Source organism: Carcharhinus amblyrhynchos, chromosome 10 (genome assembly GCF_965287045.1).
Source record: "Carcharhinus amblyrhynchos chromosome 10, sCarAmb.v2.hapA, whole genome shotgun sequence".
In the NCBI taxonomy this organism is placed as follows: domain Eukaryota; kingdom Metazoa; phylum Chordata; class Chondrichthyes; order Carcharhiniformes; family Carcharhinidae; genus Carcharhinus; species Carcharhinus amblyrhynchos.
The window spans coordinates 1,146,153-1,160,398 of NC_137333.1; the positions used below are offsets into that span (position 1 = coordinate 1,146,153).

The window sequence follows — 14,246 nt, forward strand, 5'->3', positions numbered from 1 at the left end:
GCAGCCTCCACCACTTCAACGGGCAGAGAATTCCAGAGATTCACCACGCTTTGAGTGAAGAAGTTCCTCCTCAACTCCGTTCTAAACCGCCCCATTTTTATCTTGAGGCTGTGCCCCCTAGTCCTACTGTCTTTTTGAGCGGGAAGAGTCTCTCCACCTCTATCCTATCCATCCCATTCATCATCTTATACGTCTCAATGAGGTCTGGTGTGTTTCCTCCGGGTGCTCCGGTTTCCTCCCAAAGTCCAAAAGACATGCTGGTTAGGGTGTATTGGCCTATGCCCTCAGTGTACCCAAACAGGTGCTGGAGTGTGGCAATGAGGGGATTTTCATACTAACTTCATTGCAGTGTTAATGTAAGCCTACTTCTGATATTAATAGATAAGCTTTAAACTTTCCTTGGACTATTGGGTTTAGAGATCACTCACCTGATTGCTGGCCTGCTGAGCAAAAAAAAAAATCACACTGCCCCTGACATTCCTCAATCAGTCGCCTGGGTGATGAAAGAAACGTTTACCAGTTCTGGAGGAACTCTGGAAAGCTCCTCCCCAGTCATCAACGCTTAAGGAGTGCAATGGGGTAATTTTCCCTGGCTGGAGAGACGTGAACCTTGGATCATGATCTCAAAAATTGGAGATTCCATGTCTTCATCCAGCACAACATCAGCAGCAATGAGATTAAACTTTGAGAAGTTCATAGTGCTCAGACAACATACATTCATTCAAAACACAAGTGCTGGATATACATCTCATATCCATTGGAATCTATAAATTGAAAAGGCAATTTAATGTTACCAGAATCATCCGGTTAGATGCAAGGAAGACACCCACAAGCTCCCTCATAGAGACAGGTGATTAATATTTCCATTGCTTTTATGCTTCAATTTCAAACTCAATATTTGGAACTTTTTATGCTTTTTTTTTCACATCAGTCAAGATGGATATACAGGACAATGATTATAGATGTTGTTTGAGCAACACATCTGCTATATTTGACTTAGTAACCGTCCTCAAGACTCCACAGCTCACAAGCCCTGCTAAAGTTAGAAAAAGTTTTTAATTCGGAATCAAGGTAGAATGAGTTCACTCAGTTGCAAATTTATTTTATTCTATCATCAACGGTTCAGAGCAGCCTTTGGTAAATCATAGCTCTTACATACTTCAGTTAATAGCTGCCTGCGTTTGTGCCCGCACATGCGTTGGATGTGTGTGTTTGTTGGTGTGCGTGAGAGTGCGTGTCAGTGTGTGTTTTCAGATGAGACGATGGAAATGATCAATGTACATGGATCACAGTTTATTGTGTACTGCATTAAAGGTTAATATCCCAGCCATATCCATTCTCTGAGTGTCACATCCTCATTCAACAATGAACACTGAAATGGTAGACCTGGAAATGGCTGCCTGTACATTCTGTTCCTTTTGTAATTTAGTACGCAAAATGCAAGATTATAAAATAAAGTTGGATGTACATATACAAGAACAACTTGTATTCCTGCAGTGCTTGTGATGTAAAAAAAAGTCTCAAGAATTTAATGAGGGCATTTTAAAGTAAAACTTGACGGTGACCAGGAACCTGACTATAGAGGTAGGTTTTAAAGAGTGACTTCAAGGAGGAAAGAGGGATGGAGAGGCAGAAGGGTGTAGGGAGAAAATTTCAGAGCTCAGGGCCCAGGCGACCTAGGCATGACTACTAATGGTGAAGCAATTAAAATCTGGGATGGGTAACATGTAGAATTGGGGAGCAGAGAGATTTTGGATGGCTGTGGGGCTGGAGATTACAGAGATAGGGAGGGGCAAGCCCATGGAGGGATTTAAACTAAGAACACGAATTTTAAAAGGGGCATGTTGCTTACCTTGGACCCAATGCAGGTCAGAGATCACAAGAGATTGATGAATGGGACTTTGAGAGAGCAAGGATACATCACATCAGTTTGGATGACCTCGTGTTTACACAAAACCAAAACTATAAGGCACAAGTAAAAATTTAAAACAAAACCTGGGAGATCAACAGTTAACAGCGAGTGCAGACAGCGAGGCACAAGTTCAAGTGGTTAGCACTGCTGTCTCACAGTGCCAGGGGCCCGGGTTCGATTCTGGCCGTGGGTCACTGTCTGTGTGGAGTTTGCACATTCTCCCCATGTCTTTGTAGTTTTTCTCTGGGTTCTCTGGTTTCCTCCACTAGTCCAAAGATGTGTGGGTTAGATGGATTGGCCATGCTAAATTGCCCCTTAGTGTCTGGGAAATTAGCAGGGTAAAAACGTGGGGTTACAGGGATTGGGTCTGGGTGGGATTGCTGTTGGTGCAAGCCCAATGGGCTGAATAGCCTCCTTCTGTACTGTAGGGATTCTATGATTCATTGCACAGGAACAGCAGGTGGCACTGGGAGCATGAAGAAAACTAAGCTATTAAAAGATCATTCAGAATATTAAAGGTTTGTTGTTACACTTAATTATTGACTTCAATACCTGCTATAGCTCATATTTAATATTCATGATTTCTACAAGTAATTTTCTTTGCACAAATAATATTTAATTAATTGGACCTCTAAGTTTTTTGGGAAAAACACAGAAGTACCATCATGACAGAAATACTGAAATCAGAGTAATAAAGAACCTGGAGAAATCAGACACTGTAAAATACGACCCTAAAAGATCGAGAATCCACACACACACTTGAGGTAGACTCAGATGACATACAATGCACGTGTTGAAGGTGCTTCCACCTAGTGCATACGCTGCTTGTGTGAAATCAGTTGGGAAGGTCATCATCGACACACTTCATTCACTGGAACAGTCTGAGGCACACCCTGGATAATACACTTCACTGATCAGAAACCTGTGAGGCTACCCAGAGAAGTGGCAATGTCGCTGGGATCATCACTTCAGCAAGTCTCCATTGCAAGACCAGAGCTGTGTCTTATTAAAATTCAACTTCCCGTTTGCTCCAAGGAAAAGACAATCTTTCAGAATTTTTTTACAGAGCAGGAAGTCAATCAAATTCCTACGCACAGCTCCTATGGCTTTGAGATTACCTGCGGATGAGAATTAAGGGTCAACTTTAAGAAACACACTCCCAGTTGCAGCCTTGCTGACTGGGGAACTGAAGGTGTACATTCCCATTGCTTTTCCTCCATTATAACAAATAGAAAATTTATTCCTCAAAAAACAAAATATTAACATCCAAGTTTTCAATAAAACAATTTACTGTGTGTGATTCCAATTTCTTCAATTCAAAACTTATTGTAAACTTTAGCAGTGATTTCACTCCTGACACTTATCCAGATGAAGCCTTCTATAAAAGTTAAATTTTTCATACCTTTTACATCAAACCATCAACCATCCAGGTTTTGTCATCCCCAATTGGGCCGACTGTCTGTATACTGCCCTTCCTCAATCCTTCTCAATATACAAACGGTGGGTTTTGATGCAAGGTTATGGTCCAGTGTTTCAAAAAGTGGATGTCAGCGCAGAAGATGAGTGCCCTGGTTAGCAGTGGTTCTAAAAGCTCATGTGCTTTTCTGGGGCTTGTTTGTGTGCCAGATACAGGAAGACAATACTGGACAGTGCGCTGACTAGGAAGATGACGTCAAACCAGCGATGGTAAAAGTTAAACTGCAGCTCTCCCAGGACCTCAGTGACAATGGTGCGATATTCAAGGGGCATGCTCATTCTCATCAGCAACACCGATGACACAAAATACATCCCCTGTACCAAAAGAAAGGACAAGAGGGTAAAATTGTGAATCAGAATAAATGTTAATATTTTTAAAGCTACTGCTCACTCTCTGTGGAATTTGGGTTAGGGTTAAGGATTAAAGTTACGTATATTTGATCAGATGGACATCTATTCCCATTTTAAAATTATTACCATCCGTCTTAGCACTGCTGCTTCACAGTGCCAGGGACCCGGGTTCGATTCGCGGCTTTGATCACTGTGTGTGGTGTTTGCATGTTCTCCCAGCGTCTGCATGGGTTTCCTCCAGGTACTCCAGTTTCCTCCCACAGTCGGAAAGACATGCTGGTTAGGTGCACTGGACTCTGCTAAATTCTCCCTCTGTGTACCCGAACAGGCGCTGGAGTGTGGCAAATAGGGGATCTTCACAGTAACTTCACTGCAGTGTTAATGTAAGCCTACTTGTGTCACTAATAAATGAACTTTAAAACTTTATCTTTATTCTTCATTACAAGTTCCCCTGTCAAATGTTTACAATGTAAACTGCCTCAACCTGTCACTCCGCATTTACACTCTGCTGGTACAGTGCCCTCCACTGGGAGGCGAGGTAATTGCAGCGTGACATGTTTACACAGGCAAGCACCATTATAAAATGTGGGAATTTTTCTTGGGGAGCAATTTGCAAAAAGTGAACACATATTTCAACTGCTGACATGGATAAAGCTTGATTTCTGTAGTTGAACATTACGTAAGACTTTATACAAGACATAAGATACACACAAAGATTACAAGGTGTTTCCCCTCCCTGAAACAACAGAAGAGGAGCAGGAATAAGCTATGTGGCTCCCTTGGGTCTGCTCTACCATTCAATAAAATCATACCCGGTGTGATTCACAGAATCCCTTCAGTGCAGAAGGATGCCATTTGGTCAATCGAGCCTGCATCGCCAACAATTCCACCCAGGCTCTGTCCCCGAAATTCTACATATTTACCCTGCTAATCCTTCTCACCTACACATCTAGGGACACTAAGGGCAATGTACAATGGCCAATCCACCTAACCTTCACATCTTTGGACTGTGGGGGTTTGGGTGTGCGTGTGCGTGTGTGTTGTGGGGCGGGGGGGGGGGGGGGGGGGGGGGAGGGTAGAGGGGGAACATGCAGATTCCGCACAGACAATGACCCAAGCTGGGAATCAAACCCAGGACCGTGGGACAGCAGTGCTAGCCATTGTGCCACCGTGTCGTTCCTATTGGTCTGATCTTGGCCTCAATTCCACTTTCTTGCTGCTTCCACTAACTCTTAAGAAACTGTCAATCTTAGTCTTGAAGATACTCAATGACTATGCCTCTTGCTCCTATAATACCTGGACGGAAAAAATCCCCTTAAATCATTTATAATAAAAAATATTGCATTTATATTTGAATTGAGACTTCTGGTAAAACGTACGAACGGCACAAGACTTGGTGAAGCTTCACTGAAACTGGTGATTTTTTTTGCTATGTTTAGCATCTCTGAAAGACAGAATCTTTGAGAGTGCAGAACTCCTTTAGTACTATGCTGGAAATATCAGCCTAGACCATGTGCTCAAATCTCTGGACTGGGTTTGAATCCATAACCTTCTAACTCAGAGGCAGGTGTTTTACCCACGTCTATCTCATATCTAATCCCACTGCTGCAGCTCCTATTCTCTGCACAATCCTGTTCTCTGACCAAAGCTAAGATCTACTTGATACTTAAATATTCCAAACAAAGCTAAATTTCTCACTGAATTGAGAACAATTTTGTTCTCGAATGTGGTTTTGCAATTGTCCAAACTCATTTCAAATAGGGCTCTTTGAAGCCAGCAAGTGGAAGAAATATTTGTCTTCTTATCTTGCGTTGCCTGTAAATCACCAACAAGCCGCACCAGCCGATCAGGTACTTACCATAATCTGTGCGAGGACCAGTACTATAACGTTTGATGATTTATTGCTGGAGATTGCGTAAAAAAACTAGGAGGGAAACAAAACAAATATTACATAAAAATATATCAGAAGTATCTCTACCAGAACAATACCAGGGATGGGGTTGCTCTCCTTTTGCTTACCTCCTTTGTTTCTTGACTATATTCATTGCCACTCCCAGCTTTTGTAGTAGGAAATCTTTTGTCATTTATATCTGTCCTGCCCTCTGAACTATCTCACACATTCCCTTTTGTTCTTTTTGCCCCGCCCTCCTTTCACTGTCGTAAAATGTGTGACATTTCACAAGAAACTGCACCCCATCTTTTGATTAGGCCCACTCCCTGGCCCCTGTTCTTCCTCTTCCTCCCTTCTTCCAATGTCATATAACCCATGACTTTTCTACCACTTTTCAGTTCTGAAAAACAGCTATATTTAACTTGAAAAGTTCATTCTGTTCCTCTGTACAAAGGTTGCTGCGTATTTCAGCATTTGCTGTTTTGATTGCTCTCTTTACAGTCGAGAAGGTTGAGAAGAAATTTCATATGTGTTCAAAATTATTGTGGCGAGTTGTGCAGAAGACCCATTGCCACTTTCTCAAGAGCAATTAGAGATGGCAGTCAAGAGAAAATGCTGGAAAATCTCAGTGGATCTGGCAGCATCTGTAAGGAGAGAAAAGAGCTGATGTTTTGAGTCCAGATGACCCTTTGTCAAAGCTGGTGACTTGGGTTTTTGGGCTTTGACAAAGGGTCATCTGGACTCGAAACATCAGCTCTTTTCTCTCCTTACAGATGCTGCCAGATCCACTGAGATTTTCCAGCATTTTCTCTTTTGGTTTCAGATTCCAGCATCTGCAGTTATTTGCTTTTATGTAGAGATGACAATGTTGACTGGCACACACAGTATGGTAGCACTGCTGTCTCACAACACCAGGGACACTGTTCAATTCCAGCCTTGGAGCATTGCCTGTGTGGAGTTTGCACGTTCTCCCTGTGTCTGCCTGGGTTTCCTCCGGATGCTCCAGTTTCTTCCCATGCTAAATGAGCGGGTTAGATGGCCTGGCCATGCTCAATTGACCATAGTATTGGGAGACTAGCATGGTAAATACATTAAGTTACGGGGATAAGGCTCTGGGTGGGATGGTTGTCTGTGTAGGCTCAATGGGCTGAATGGCCTCCTTCTGCACTGTAGGGATTCTATGATTCTGTGAATAAATTTCAGCTAGTAACAACAAGTAGAGATATGTAAAAACAAATGCCTAATGGCTAGTGTTCAGAGAGTGCAGCTGGTATATCTGAGAGATAACATGAGTATGTAAACAGATACGTAAGTGCGTACATGAACACATGTGGAAGATAGAGACAATGTGTGTGTATGTCTAGTGTGAAAGCATGAGCATGTATACAGATATATGATTGTGTGTGTATGTGTAAGAAAGGGACAATATATGCTCATTTGTGCAGTTCTTCCATCTGTTTCTCTTGTACAGCTCTTTGTTCGGTTTCTGTCTCTTTATTGCTCTGATTTGGTTCTGTATCTTATCTTTTTCCTCCTCTTTCCTGTCTGGTTGTCTTTCTCACTCTTTCACTGTTCTGATTCTCTCGTCTTCTCCCTGTTCCTTGTTGTTCATTTCTCTCCTCTTATTCAGTTCAGACAGGTTGGCAGGTGATGGAAGCCAGGGTGCAGGTTGGCTTTGGTCCAGTGATGGGGTGAGAGATGTGGCCAGGGACACACACTGGCAATGAGAGCATGGTGGGGAGAGATGCCATCCAAAAGAAAAGCAGAAGGCCAGCCCCAGCACTATGGTTACCTTACCATAGAAACCCCACAGTACAGAAACAGGCCATTCGGCCCATCGCGTCTGCACTGCCCACAATCCTACCCAGGCCCTACCCCCATATCCCCACCCGTCCACCCACCAATCCCATGCATCTCAGGACACCAACGGCAATTTTAGCATGGCCAATCAACCACACATCTTTGGACTGTGGGAGGAAGCCTCAGCAACCGTGGGAAACCCACACAGACACGAGGAGAACGTGCAAACTCCACACAGACAGCGACCCAAGCCGGGAATCGAGACCAGGCCTCTGGAGCTGTGAGACACAAATCAGAGACATAAATCGAGAACTGGAAGAGCTGCAAGCAATGGGCGTAATAAATACATTGTAAGAAGTCTACAATACCAGGTTAAAGTCCAACAGGTTTATTATTTGTTTATAATTTGTATATATAATTGTAGCAATTTATTATTATTGTTTATTTAGCTACTAAATAAATCTGTTGGACTTTAATCTGGTATTGTGAGGCTTCTTACTGCGCCCACCCCAACCCAACACCAGCATCTCCATATAATAAATACATTGTGAGCTATGCTGTAATTCAAAACTGACAGCGAACTGTAACTGTTAATCATGTCAAAAATACCATGAATTATGCACTAGCAGCAAGAAAAGTTTAATAGAAATTCTATAATATACACACTACTCTTTGAAATGAATAAAACATACAGTGAATGCTAACTTAGTTGCTGCACATACCTTGGTGAGTGTTATCAACAAGCCCCGAATAGAAGTGACGATAATAATTCCCACAAGTATAAAGGAGATATGCTGAGACCAAAACTTCACCTGCATTCAAAGGAAACCAATGTGAAAATGCTACTTGAAGGCAGAATGTTTCCTACTCTGCTCAGAAACCAAGTGCCGTAAGAAAATATATAACTCAGAGCTAATACAATCTTACACGAGAGGGAGAAAAAATCCCTCACAGCCACAGGATAGCCCAAGGCACTTTACTGCCAATGAAACACTCTTGAATTGTAATCACTGCGCATTATAGAAAACACAGCAGCCAACTTGTGCACAGCAAGCTCCCATGAACAGCAATGTAATGATGGCTGGATCATCGATGTTGATTGAGGGATTAATATTGTTGGGATGCCAGGGAGAACTTCCCTGCTCTTCTTTGAAAGATCAAGGGATCTCTTACATCTACCCCAGAGGAAGATGGGAGTTTGGTTTAATGTCTCATCCAATGGACAGCACCTCCAACAGTGCAGCTCACTCTCAGTACTGCACTGGAGCATCAGCCTTGATTTTTGCACTTGAGTCCTGGAGTGGGACTGGAACCCAGAACTCTTTGACTCAGAGGTGAATCCGCTACTCACAGACATTTCAGGGCCCCGAGGTCAACTATAAGAGGAAAAATAAATATTTGGAGCAATATATAAAATATGATAACAGGATTACTTAAGAGCAGGGAAGTTCTCTTCAATTAGGTGAGATATATGAGAAGGCTAAACTTGGATGGGCCGAATGACCTTTGTTTCTTATTTCAGACTTTTATGTTGTCAGTGATGAAAATGGAAAGAACAGTACTCACACCTATTTGGCCACTCACACTCAACATGAGGGTTCATTCCGAACTTACCTGGCATAATTACTTTGCATTTTATGAAATTAAATGCAATGATTGAAAATGATCTTTGTTTTTTTAACTGCCACACAGGTTATTTTGATTGTGACAGCACGATGTGAAACACACTGATGAAACTGCTATCTATTTTGACATTGTGTGAGGACAGGTCAGGGGAACTGAACTTTACAGAATTACTTCACAATGAAACTGGTTCAGTTCCATAAAAACACAAAAATAAGGACGTGAAAATGGTCTATTTCCTTTCTGATTTGTTAATGTTGGCAGCTATAACAGAACCACCTTTTCACTTTGGATTCTGTTCAGTCTGTATTTCCAAGATGCTAATCATAGAATCCCTACAGTGCAGAAGATGGCCATTTGGCCCATCAAGTCTGCACCGACCACAATCGCACACAGGCCCCATTTCCGTAATCCTCATATTTATCCTGTTAACCGTCTGACACTAGGGTCAATTTAGGAAGGTCAATCAACCTAACTCGCAGATCTTTGAACTGTGGGAGGAAACTGGAGCACCTGGAAGAAAACCGGGGAGGATGTGCAAACTCCACACAGTGACCTGTGGCCTGAATTGAACCTGGGTCCCTGGAGCTGTCAGGCAGTGGAGCTAACTTGCCTCTCTGGCAGAAACGCCTCTGGCAGAAGAACCAGAGGGGAGAGGAGGGGAAAGTTAATGCAGTGCATTGGGATCGAAGACAGTGAAGCAGATTCATTAGTAACTTTCAAAAAGGAATTGGACAAATAGCTGAAAAAGAGAAGCTTACAGGGGCTTTGGAGAAAGGGTAGGGAGTGAGACTACTTCAATAACTCTTTCAATGGGCCTGCACAGGCACATTGGGCCAAATGGCCTTTTCCTATGCTCTAAGATCCTATCCCACATCAGAATCACACCTGTTACTTGAAATACGTGTAACTGAACGAAGACTTGATTAATGAAGATAGATTGGGGAAGTTAGCATGGTTTCCCTTAAAGAAATAAAGGCTGAGAGAATATTTATAGAGGCAATCAAAATCATGAGGGCTTTGAACAGAGTGAATTGGAAGGAACTGTTCTCATCAACAGAAGGATCGAGATCGAACGGGCAGAGGTTTAAGCTAATTGGTAAAAGCAGCAATAGGGATAAGAAGAAAGACTTTGTGTGCACAGGCTGGTTATGGTCTGGAATATGCTGCCTGAGAGTGTGATGGAGGTAGGGTCAATAGAAGCATTCAGGAGGGAATGAGAGTGTTTTCTGAAAGGGAAGAAGCTGCAGGGTTACGGGGGGAAGGCAGGAGAAATCCAGCGAGTTGCTGGTGTAGACACGATCAGCCGAATGGCTTCCTTCTGCACCTTACCAAACTTTGTGTGTGACCTCCATGATATGCCAACAATGCAGCCTTCAAACACAAAAGCTGGATATCTCATGTAGTGGAGTGATGAGCTTTGTTGGTTAAATGGTTTTGTGCTCACTCATGAAACTGCTCATGCTTTTAACGCTACTTTGGATAACTTGATGAGGAATGGTAGGTGTGTGAGCCAGGCGGTATTGAGCAGTAACTACTTCATTTAATGGTAGGGATTCAACCGTGTTATTCATTATCCAACATCGAGAAATCAGATGTTACAATGAGCAATACTTATACTCACATCAAATTGAATGCCCAGGTAGTTCACAGTGATCTCTATACCACGAGTGACTGGGTCTGTTTTACCAACTCGATCAAAGACGATATTTATGGTTGCCTGCAAATTAGATGTGGGGAGAAAAACACAAATCAAACAGCCAACAAGACCAGGTTTATCTATAATGGATTATATTTCAGTTACATCAGAGCTTGTCTATGTTAACATAGGTAAGAACCAAGAGATCACTCACAAATAGTTTCTTAGAATCCCTACAGTGTAGAAAGCGGCCATTTTGGCCCATCGAGTCTGCACTGACCACAATCCCACCCAGGTCCTACCCCTATACTCCCACATATTTATCTTCTGAGTCCTCCTGACACTAAGGGACAATTTACCATGGCCAATCAACCTAACTCGCACATCTTTGGAGTGTGGGAGGAAACCGGAGGACCCCCACACAGACACGAAGAGAATATACAAACTCCACACAGACTATGACCCAAGCCGGGAATTGAACCCGGGTCCCTGGCGCTGTGAGGCAGCAGTGCTAATCACTGTGCCACCATGCCCACCTTAACAAGTCAGAATGAAAGCAATTGATGAAAGCTACCGTCATATTTAATGTGGGTGTCAAGTGCTTAAAATTAATTCACTGAGCCCTTTGTAGTTGGCCTGCATTACAGTAATAACCAAACAGGACCTGAGGATAACATTAAGCTTCTTGAAGTTGTTCCACCATGTCACTGGAACATGACTAATTTATATCTTAACTCATCTACCTGCTTTGGTTCTGAAATTTTTAATCCTGTTTCCCGATAAAAATCAATCCATCCTGGTTTCATATTTTTCAATTGACCTCCCCAGCCTCAGTAGATTTTTGGGAAGAGACAGAGTTCCAGATTTTCACAACCCTTGGAGTGAAGAACTTTATATCATATCCTATCTACTCCTCCCCTCCCAAACAAGCCATCAAGACTGAGGATCAAGGGAGGGGTTGAGAGAGGGAGCGAGGGAGGAGTGAGAGAGACAGAGTATGAGGGAAGGAGGGAGTGAGTGAGTGAGTGAGTGAGTGAGGGAGAGACAAGCTTACTTACGTAACTGAGGCATCTGGGCTGGGAATTCAGTGGTTTACACTTACCAAATGACAAAATTCAAATAGGACAAGCTGTCGGATAAGATTTAGATGAAAAGAGAAGCAAATTGTCTGGGATTTATGGGGCTAGGGGTTTGAGATCTACAAATGGTAGCTTAACATTACAAATGGTTCTGTCATGCCCATCCTTCTCATTCAGTTGTAGCAGTGCCATAATGGTAAGATTTACTCACCATGAAGATCTTCCAGACACAGTATATGGAGAAAAAATAACCCAAGAAATTGAAATATTTTCCCTGAAATGTTTTTGAGTATTCAATTCTTTCCTGTGGAAATTAAAAAGGAGACATACTTTTAGCACCACCAAATTTCTGCATCTCTAAGCTGTTTCTGTTATGGTAAGGAAATGCAAAGATCAATCCCATTAAGTTTTCAGGGAAGATCTGGAATTCTCTCAATTCATTCACATGCAGTTTTTGTGCTTATAATCTCTCTGTTGCACATGACTGCCTCAAAGCTATTTCATTTTCTCAGAGCACAGTGGATCAATGGCAAAACAAAATTAGAGACATGATAAACAAGATCCTGACTTGAAACAACTCCAAAAGAAGGTATGCTAATCCTTGATAGACTACTGGTTAGATTTTGGTTCAGAGTATAGTGGCCAGTTCTGGGCAGCACACTTTAGGGAAAACAACAAGGAAGTTCAGGGAAGGCTGCACTCACCCAGAGTACAGTTACCTGGAGAAACTGAAGAAGCTGAAGTTGCCCTCCTTAGAACGGAAAAGATTAAGGGGAAATTTAATGAAGGCGTTCAAAAATCGTGAAGTGCTTTGATAGAGCAACTGAGGAAAAATTATTACTGCAGGCAGAAAAATTGGTAACCAGCGGGACACAGATTGAAGTGAATTGGCAAACAAACCGACCTGAGGGTACTTTTCTGCAACGAGTCATGAAGATCTGGGCAGTGGAAACAGATTCAATAATAACTTTCAAAGCGAATTGGATAAATTTTTGTTATGGAGAAAATGTAGGGCTATGGGGGAAGTGCGGTGGAGTGGGACTAATTGGATAGCTCTTTCAAAAACACAGCATAGACAAAATTGGCTAAATAGGCTCCTCCTGTGTTTAAGATTCTATCCCACATGTCACTTGAGATATCTGTCAATTAATGAAGACTTGTTTAAAACTTTGTATGTAGTTCCTATGATATGTAACCGTGCAGGCCACAAAACACAAATGCTCAATGGCTCTTGTACGAAGTGACTCAAAAGGAAACAATTAATCTTCTACATCATGCATTTTCCTGTGGTGATTTATCCCAATTTATCTTTAACCATACCACAGTTACTTCCTAAGTTAGTTTTCAATTATGACTTTATTTTCATTGTTTAGAAGATATAAGGAAAATGTGTTGACAATAATACTGCTTCCTCACAGCACTCGAGCTAACAAATGGTTATACTTACCATGGGTTTTCTTTTCTAAACATCTGGCAAATGTCCAGGTGACAGTACAAAGTACAGTAAATGAGAGAATTTGGGAAGCAGTGAACTAACTCCTAACACTTGATTCAAATATCTTTTCTTCTCATCTTAAAACGTTACTAGGATCAGGTTTTATTCATAATGCTAGTACTTCTCCCATGACACAATTTATCAGATTGTTTGCGGCAGATGATATAATGTTCCACCATTTAATGCAAAATACACAGGTCATTGTGTTTGAGTTCAACTATGATGTGGAGATGTCAGCGTTGGACTGGGGTGGGCACAGTAAGAAGTCTCACAACACCGGCTGGAAGTCCAACAGGTTTATTTGGCAGCACAAGCTTTTGGAGCGTTGCTCCTTCATTGTGTGAGTGGAGAGTTGGGTTCACAAACACAGCATATATAGACTGAGACTCAATTGCAAGATAATGGTTGGAATGCGAGTCTTCACAGGTGATCAAGTCTTTCCAGGTACAGACAATGCAAATGGAGAGAGGGAATAATCACACGTTAAAGAACTGTGAATTGTCTCAAGCCAGGACAGTTAGTAGGACTTTGCAAGCCCAGGCCAAATGGTGGGAGTTACATATAGCATGACATGAACCCAAGATCCCAGTTGAGAACGGCCTCATGTGTGCAGAGCTTGGCTATCCTTGGCGGACTTTAACCTGGTGTTGTGAAACTTCTTACTGAATTCAACTTGTCAACAAAGACTGTTATTAGGAATTCAATTAGTGTTCTAGTTAAGAGATTTTCCAAGCTGGATGTAATTGTTGATTTAAGCCAGCAGATTTAAAGACACTGATCTAGACTGTTGCTCACTGCGCAGCACTGACGGAGTGCTGCACGGTCAGAGATGAGACTTTAAATTGAAGGTCCCGTCTGCCCTCTCTGGTGGTTGTGAAGGATGCCACAGCCATAACAATGAATTTGAGTTGATTTGATTAATTATTGTCACATGTATTAACGTACAGTGAAAAGTACCGTTTCTTGTGCGCAATACGAAA

The 14,246-nt window shown here is 42.2% G+C and overlaps 1 protein-coding gene across 1 annotated transcript in view; it reads right to left on the reverse strand.

The window, feature by feature from the left end:
- Positions 1 to 259: 259 nt before the first annotated feature.
- The window catches only part of LOC145349508 (Golgi pH regulator), a 48,374-nt gene continuing 34,387 nt past the window's right edge, over positions 260 to 14,246 (reverse strand). Inside the window, exons 10-14 of the mRNA XM_080198051.1 lie at positions 11,983 to 12,075; positions 10,678 to 10,773; positions 8,153 to 8,242; positions 5,598 to 5,663; positions 260 to 3,703 (exon numbers count right to left, since the gene is read on the reverse strand). Of these exons, the coding sequence (XP_080054177.1) occupies positions 3,497 to 3,703; positions 5,598 to 5,663; positions 8,153 to 8,242; positions 10,678 to 10,773; positions 11,983 to 12,075 (552 nt within the window). The 3' untranslated portion in view covers positions 260 to 3,496. The remainder of the gene's footprint in view (positions 3,704 to 5,597; positions 5,664 to 8,152; positions 8,243 to 10,677; positions 10,774 to 11,982; positions 12,076 to 14,246) is intronic.